Source organism: Pteropus vampyrus, unplaced genomic scaffold (genome assembly GCF_000151845.1).
Source record: "Pteropus vampyrus isolate Shadow unplaced genomic scaffold, Pvam_2.0 Scaffold6, whole genome shotgun sequence".
In the NCBI taxonomy this organism is placed as follows: Eukaryota; Metazoa; Chordata; class Mammalia; order Chiroptera; family Pteropodidae; genus Pteropus; species Pteropus vampyrus.
In genome coordinates this window covers 8994993-9003435 of record NW_011888787.1, presented here as the reverse complement: position 1 = coordinate 9003435, position 8443 = coordinate 8994993, and the positions used below count along the sequence as shown (strand labels likewise).

The 8443-nt window shown below is 45.5% G+C and overlaps 1 protein-coding gene across 1 annotated transcript in view; it reads right to left on the bottom strand.

Moving 5' to 3' along the window:
• Nucleotides 1-655: 655 nt before the first annotated feature.
• AKNAD1 (AKNA domain containing 1) overlaps nt 656-8443 on the bottom strand; it is a 44976-nt gene continuing 37188 nt past the window's right edge. The window contains exons 11-15 of the mRNA XM_023535064.1: nt 8217-8314; nt 4950-5072; nt 4749-4856; nt 2817-2898; nt 656-803 (exon numbers count right to left, since the gene is read on the bottom strand). Coding sequence (XP_023390832.1) covers nt 656-803; nt 2817-2898; nt 4749-4856; nt 4950-5072; nt 8217-8314 — 559 coding nt within the window. The remainder of the gene's footprint in view (nt 804-2816; nt 2899-4748; nt 4857-4949; nt 5073-8216; nt 8315-8443) is intronic.

Below are 8443 nucleotides of genomic sequence, written 5' to 3'. Positions count from 1 at the left end.
GTGAGGTAGAATTTTTAGAGTGTTCTATTTTCTACCCAGTCTGTTTTTGAGGGTTGGTTTCCTAGGAAACCAGTCTGAGATGGAATATATTTTGGGGGGTAAGTGACAGAAAAAAGACTAACATATGACTGATGAGCATGAATCAGAGGGTTAGGTCAGCAACCTGCTGGGCTGTTTCCCTGCTGTAAAGAAAGAGATCTGTGAGAAAGGAAAGCTTTTAGGGGTCAGCGAAGAGGACTTTAGGACATAACCACTGAGAGGGCCCACGGATACGGCGCGTGGACATGGAAGCATTTGAAAGTGGCCTGGGATTAGAGTTACTGATTTGAAAATAGGAACAGCTGGCAGCTCTAGCCCGGGTGTCGCTGGAACAGACCCATGAGTCGCTAGGAGCTGGCTCCGGCGCCTTCAGGCCCGGGCCAGGGGCGTCCTGTAGCTGAGGCACCACCCACAAAACGCTTTTTCCAGGAAATTCCCCTTGGAACAATTTAGGAATAATGCAAACCGTGTGGTTGCTCAGGCTTTATGTTAGTGCCGAGCACACATTGTTTTTAGTAGAGCATTTTATGATGCCCCCATACTGTAAGAATTTTAAAGCCATCAGTTTTGTGGTCATCAAGAACAAACACAAGCTGCAAGGACTCATTTTAATGCCTTATTCCTGCGTGCTCACCTCAGATTTCGTTTCTTCAATACCGCTAAAGTTGCTCAAGTATTTGCTTCCAGAAATCCTGCAAGAGTGGAAATGGGGTAAGGGTGTAGCAAGGTGTGAACTGTAGGTCGTGAAAGCCTTAAGATTTTTTCTGGAAGGCAGAAGCACAGTGATACTTGTGTAAAGCGCCACGCACACGCCGTGGCTCGGCCTGCCCCGTGCTGCGTGGCGGAGGTGAGGCCTCCGGACACCCTTCACCTTCGTAGCTCTCAGGCCCTTTGCGGCTGACCACGGCCGAGCTTCAGGAAAAGGTGGTTCCCATGACCATGAAGGGCGTGTCCTCCCGGAATCCGACTCCTTTTCCATTAACACGGAAAGAGGCAGGACTCCAAAGAGGTTTTCATTCAGTTTTCATTGTTATGGGGTCAACATTTTACCCTGTATATTTATAAAACACTCAAATCTGCCAACTCCATGCATTTTTAGTTGAGTTCTCGCACTAGTGAACTTACATAGTAAGGAGGCAGCAGCAGTAGGAAAATAAAAGTACCTCTTTAAGTAAACAGGCTCCCGCGGACCATGACACTATAACCGTCCCTTAGAGATGGTCCTGCGTCCGCAGTGGGTGACTGAGGGGTGCCAGGGCCGCTGTGCACATTTATGCAGGTTGTACTCTGCGTAGCTCTGGGGGGTTTCATTCACAAGGCCTTCATGAAGGGCACTACCTGGAGTGAACGACCATGAGTAGTGGCCCTAAGGGACACCACAAAACCTTGCCTGACACTGTGAGCAGTATCATCTCCACAAAGTCTGACTTCAAATGCTTGTGACTTGAAGCCTTTCTTCCTCCCTCTCCCCCTGCCACGTTAACATCAGTTGGCTCTGTGAGTTGTTTCAACACATTGGATCTGCCCTCCAGTTGAGAGGTGATTCGTGTCAGGGGCCCCTAGCTAATGAAAAACCGGGCAGGCTTGGCAGTGCAGCGCAGTGGGAAGGGTGTGGGTTTCAGAGTGCTCTGTGTCCCCACATCCAGTCACCACTCTCAACAGTAACAGCCATCACTTGCTGAGTGCTTATATGAATCGGGTACCTTCCTAAGTACTTTATGTATTGGCTCAATCCTCAATGGATCCAGCACTATTACTCTCATTTGGGGAATAACAGAGAAATATAAGGGGGAACGGGAGGCACAGAGGTCAGGCAACCCGCCCGAGAACCCAGGGTGAAGATCCAAACCCAAGAAGTCTCCAGAGGCCACGTTCCTAAACCCTGCACTGCAGGCAGTAGAGGGTAGAGGGTACAGACTGAGTGTGACTTCAGAGGCCAAACTCTTGACCGCTCTGCTACACTACTGACTCTGCCTCTGAAGCAAAGCTTGAATGCTAGACACGTCTCCTCCCATTTCTACCGTCCTTGGCCAAGCTGCCGTTATCTCTCACATGGGCTTTGCTCTAGTCTTCCATTCGGTCTCCATCCTCCAGCCTTTGACTCCTGCCACCCTTTCCCCCTCAACAGTTACAGTGATCTTTTGAAACACTAAAAACTTTAAAAACTCCCTGGTTAAAAGACTTTATTGACTTCCCAGTTTACCTAAGAGTCTGAAATCACTGTAACTGACAAGCCCCTGCACAGTCTGGCCCAGCCTGTCCCACCAGCCCCAGCTCATCCCCCGCTAACGCCTGTCTCAGGCTCCAGCCAGACCATCCCCGAATTCGCCAAGGGGCTTTTCACATCGGGAAGCTCTCTTAGTTTGTACCCGCCTCAATTGTACCCCTGCATCTCCTTGCTGGTTTGTTCATACATAACCTTTGGAGCTCAGCTTCCCTAACCTCCAAATTAGATAATAGCACTCTTATGCCCACCTCTTGGCACTTAACAAAGACTGGCTTCTTTACCAAAAAAGTAAGCTCCATGAAGGGGCAATAGTTGACTTCGTTACTATATCCTCAGCACCTAGCACAGCACCCTGCTGTTGACATGCAAATATTTGTTGAAAGAATAAATGAATAATTGAAGTATTAGCCAGACTTAACTTTGAAGCCTGCCTCTAACTATGATCTAGAGGATCTTGGGTGGGTAACAATGCACTATAAGCACATAGTATGTACTCAACCAATGGGTAGCCATTTTTGTTATCAATAATAATAATAAAATAAATACTTACTTCCCTGGTACAGGCTCATGTTCATCTTGAGGGGATTTCAAATTTGCTCTCTGGGAACGGATCCGTTTTGGTTTTGAACAAGCTGAAAAATATTAGCTGTGATTAAATTCAGAGCATCAAAAATGATCCTCAGATGGTGGGTATCATTTTGTGAACTTTTCTGTGTGGATGAAATATTTCATAAAAATTTATTAAGAAAATTAGGGAACATAAAACACAGAACTTTCTATCAAGTATTCTTCATTCAAAGAATTCGGGAAAAGAAATCCAACTTTTAAAGGGATCTTATTTAGCAGACAAGAGACCAGCTGCTAGCCGTGTGACCTGGGCATGTCTATCTAATTCATCTGAAAATGGAGGGAGATCATCTTCCAAGAGGTCGAACCAGTTGGGTTTCTCAAGTTCTTTCCAACTTTAGGAGCAAGGACTCTAGGAGTTAGAAACTAACAGGTCACTAAGACAATTCTAGAAAATAGAGACCAAACAGAAAAGAAGATAAATGTAGGAAAGTCACCCCTCTTCTTCCTCCTCTCTTCTCTGTCTACCTCTCTCTCTTTCCAGCTCTCCTTATTCACTGGTCTCTGGTAGCAGTAGCCAGAAAGTCCAAATTTAGTCATGCCGACCACCAGACTTGAGTCGTGATGACCAGAGGCATGATGAGCTCAGTCTTAATCCTTCAGTAGTCTCCAAATATAATTTTGGATTTTATTTGAAACACAGAAACTCAGAGTCAGAAAGGACCACAGAGTCATCTGATCCAGCTCCATCCAGTCCAGTCTACGTAGTACAATGTCCCGACAAAGCACATTGTCTCACAGTCTAGAGATGGGGCTCGTCTTCCCGTGGCAACCCACTCCATTTTCTGTTCCTTCCAATTTCTGGAAGCTTCTTTATTAACACAGAAAACAATGCCTCCCTGTGACTTCTGCCCTCTTGGCCACTGTATGTTTACTCATGGAGTTCAAGATCACATTTCAGCTGACTCAGCTGCTTGCCATATATTGGAATAATAGGTCTCATGATCTGTAGACCCAAAGACCAAGGAGATAGTAAAGAAAGCTGCCCCGTCGCTTCTGCAGAGTCACTGTCACCTTGACAGTACAACTGGAGGGTTTGGCAGCTAGGGATGGGTAGAGGAGGCACAGCTGATACAGCAGGTAAATGGCATTCTTTAGTCTTGGACATGGCAGTTGTGAGCGGTAAGAAACGTGGCCTGTCTCCAGGGAGGGGAAGAGCACGCTTTGAAGGTGTGAACTTCCCCACCAGAAAGGGACGTCAGAGAATCATGTATGGCTGTCCAGAGGCAAAATGAGGAGTATTTCCTTCCCTCCTCTGTTCTTAGTACACTCCAACTTTGCTGTTAGCACTTAGCGCATTTTGTTATGAGCTTTCCTTATTTCGGTATGAGTTCCTTTCTCAAAATAGACTGTAAATGCCTTGGGAGGAGCCATGACTTACTCATCTTTATAAACAAATGTTTGTGGGATTTTGATTTTTTTTTTCTAAGACAGCAAAATTTTGCATTGAGATTAGCAATGATGTTTAAGGATTGTAAAAAATAGCCTGTTTCTTTACATGATTACTGTTGGTAGGGATGTAGTTAAAGCTTTTGCCACTCTTGAATAATAATATTAGTGATTATTCAGTTGGTCATTTGTTCAACAAATATTGATGATTTGTTACCAGGTTGCACTGGTAAAGCACTGAGTAACTTTCAAAGTCCTTTCTTGCTAGGATTTCATATCTCCAGCCTCAGTGCAGCCTGCTGCCATCTAGGAGCAGGGCTGGATGGGGAAGCTGGAGGCCTGGGCAGCAGGCTGGGGAGAGCAGGGGGCACCCCAAGTGGAAGCAGTGGCTAGCGTGATGTAGGTCTCCTGTAACAGGGAAACTAAGCCGCCTACAAAGATTAGATTATACAGGAGATGTACTTACAAGGTGAAGAATATTTATTTTCATTTAAAAAGTGAAGCGGGACAAAGGCACGTCTTTCGCTATGATTTAAGTAATTCTGTCCTGGGGTGTTGTATCTGTAATGAAATTCTAGAAAGAAAAGATTAAAAATAACTCAATTGCCTGGGAACAACAGCTGTGCCCGCGTCTGCCTTTTTTCCGAGGCCCCGCTGTCGCCCTCACCTTTAAGTGGTTCTTTGTGGCAGACTCTTGGGGACCGGTGCATGTCAGTGCCGCAGGTCTCACATTTATTACTCCGCAGTCCAGTGCCGGAAGTGAAATAGCAGCTGTGTCCTGTTTCAGGGCCTGAAAAAGCCAAAAGACACGAAGGAAGTGTGAGTTCCTGGATTAGAGTCATAAAATGAGTGGCAATGCCGGGTATGCGTTAGACACCAGCGCTCAGCTCCCCCAGCCGTGTTACCCAGGGCTGTTGCCTGCCCGGGGAGTGACACTGGGGATCGATCCCTTTCTGGCGGCTGAGAGATGTTGTGATAACAGTTCTGACTCAAGGTGGAAGTCTCTAAATGTGCCTGGCATGTGTGGATGCTTAGTAAGGGTCTGCTGAATGGGTGGCTCTCTGAGGACGTGGCCCCTTGGATTGTCAGACCATGCTGCGTTTGTAGTTGTTTTTCCCAGATTTGCCCTCATACGTCCCTGTTCTCATCTCAGACCCTGCTGTGGCCAAGAGCTTACGTTTTGTCACCAGGAAGTTGGAAAGATGGTTTTCCCCCATGTCATAAGCCCATATAGGAACCTGAATCACAGCTTCGCCCACATCGGTGCCGTGGAGAGGCCAGTAGCAGTGAGCATGTGTGTCTGGTGCAGGTCCTGTTCGGCAGGCTGCGGGCAGTGGAGCGCTCCAGGCGAGGCCAAAGCGTGGGAGCCCAGGCCGGGCGGGTGAGCATGTCAGGCTTAGTGTTCAAGCAGCATCTCAGCTCCAAGATTGCTGAGGCCAGGGGACAAAGCCTCTGCCGGTGCCGCCGGCCTCGATGCGCTCGCGAGTCTGCCGGCACTGCCAGCCTTGATGCACTCACGACCACACTCATTGTAACAGCATCTTTCCAAGTGTAAGTTCCAATGGAAGGAGCCTTAGGAAGGTGTTTTTCTTCCTCAGCTATCACTCAGTTCATCGTCATCGAATGCCTTCTTGATCCTGAATCCGAGAAAATTACAGGTAGAAGACAGGGGCTTCCCCTGGGAAGGTTGTATCGTACAGTCCAAAGTGCCAGAGGTTCTATAGGCCTGCGTGTGAAGCCTGGCTCTGCCATTTGTTAGCTATGATGGTTGGAAATATGTCCATGATTTTTTTGACATGCTATTCAAAAAGTCAAGCCTAATTCCTCTCTCCTTGAGTGTGGAATGGATTTAGTGACTTGTGTCTAATAAAGGGAATAAAGCAGTAGTGATGGCATATAACTTCCTAAACTAGGTCGTAAAGGATATTGACGTTTCCATTCTTGGTCTTTCTCTTGGATCACTTGGGAAGAAATGACTATCATGTCTTAATGACACTCAAGCAGCTGGTGGCTATGTGAGTGCCCATCTTGGAAGCAGATCTCTTCCCCAGTCAAGCCTTCAGATGACACCAGTACTGGCCAATGTCTTGACTGCAGCCTCGTGAGAGACACTGCACCTGAACCACCCAGGTGAGCTACTCCCAGACTCCTGACCCACAGAAAGGGTGGGCGTTTGTTGTTTTGAGCCATTAAGTTTTGGAATCCTTTGTTACCCAGCCGCAGATAAGTAATACACCACCTTTTTGATACTGCAAGACAATTTCTCTGAGCCTCCATTTTTTTAATCTATAAAATAAAGATGAGAATTCCTACCATACAGATATATTGTGATAGTTAAATGATATACACATGTTAACGGTTCTCAAATTTTTAATTTCAGAACCCTTTTACACTCTTAAAATTGAGGACCCTAAAGAGCTTTTGTTTATGTAGTTTTATCTATCATATATCATAATATATACCATTTTATATACCTGTGGTAAAAATATTCAGTCAGCTGAAGGTGGGTTGGTAGAGAAATATCTGTCTATAAATTTCAAATTATTTTTGCTTATATAAGACTGAATGGGCAGTCCTGAGGTGTTTTAAAAATTTTTTTTAAACTGAGAAATTAAAAAAATATTTTACCTGTCGTTTAAAAACAAAAATAATTTTATATTAACAAAATAATGTTTTTTAATTTTTTAAATTTTTTAGTTATAGTTGACATTCAATATTAGTTTCAGGTGTGCAGCACAGTGGTTAGACATTTACATAATTTATGAAGTGATTCCTCCAATAGGTCTAGTACCCACATGGCACCATTCATAGTTATTACAGTATTATTGACTGTATTCCCTATGCTGTACTTTACGTCCTTATTACTATTTTGTAACTGCCAATTTGTACTTCTTAATCCCTTCACCTTTTTCACCGAGCCCAACAAAATAACATTTTTTTAATGAAAACTAACTTTTGAAAATAAAAAAAAAAATTAGAAGAGTGGCACGTTTTATGTTTTGGCAAGTATCTCGAATATCTGGCTTAATAGAAAGCAGCTGGATTCCATAGCTGCATCTGCATTCAATCTGTTGCAATATTGGCCTCGCGTAGATATGTAGCTAGAAAAGAGAGGACCTCATGCCCCCCGAAAGGGTGTTAGGGACCCCAAGAGGCCTTCTGACCATACTTCGAAAAGCTCTATTCTGTTATAGCATCTGGTATAGTAAATGTTCAATCCGCTAAACCTATTTATTATTATTATTATTAGAAAATGTGTCATCTATAGAGAAGAAATAGAACTAAATGTGACAAACAATAGTGAGTTGAAGGAAAGGCTCTTGTCTAAGTGGCCGTGTGAACACGGCCAGCCTCGTTAGCTCTCTGGCTCCCGGCTTCCTCATGCATAAGCTGGGTAGATGAGGCGCGGGTGGTGATTTTCACGCTCAGGAGCTGCCTGAGCAGGGAGGCCTCGGCCCTACCTCGACCCCACCCAGTTCTGCCAGGAAATGTTTTTCTGTTTAAAACATCTTTGAGGAAAGGCTCCTGTGACTGAAAACCACCGAATCCCATGCACTGGAACGCTGGGTCTCCTCCCGGCCCTGACTTTCTTATCTTCTGGGAAACGCGTACAGACAGGTCAGCAGCAGCTGCCTCAGGGTAGGTTCGCGCTGTGGGTCACACTGGGAGATGGTGACATGCAGGACCGAGGCCACCGATGACCGAGTCCACAGAGCCACGTGATTCCAGCCAGACGCAGCTGCTGGCATCGTCACCCTACTTGACAGCATCTTATTTAAATTCATTCAATTTTGAATTTCGTACATTTTGCAAAAACAAACAAACCAAAAAACATCATGTGCCGCCCTCGTCTAGGGCCGGCCCTCTACAAGCAGACCCCTTGGAGGGGGACCGTGACCACTGAGCACCCACAGCCCCAGGCCCCTCAACTCACTGAGGATTGAATTTGGGTGCAGTGCCTTTTCTTGGAGGACAATGGGAAACCTTCCGCAGTTGATCCTTCTATGGCCTTTTTTCTCCATTTTTTGCTTCCTAAAAAAGGTGCATAAGATCCCGTAAACTTTTAGTACACTTCTAACAGAGATAGTGAGTGTATCGGTAAAGCTGAAATGTTAAATGTCTTCTATCAGAGCCTGGAACAATGTAGGAGCGAGTGGCATG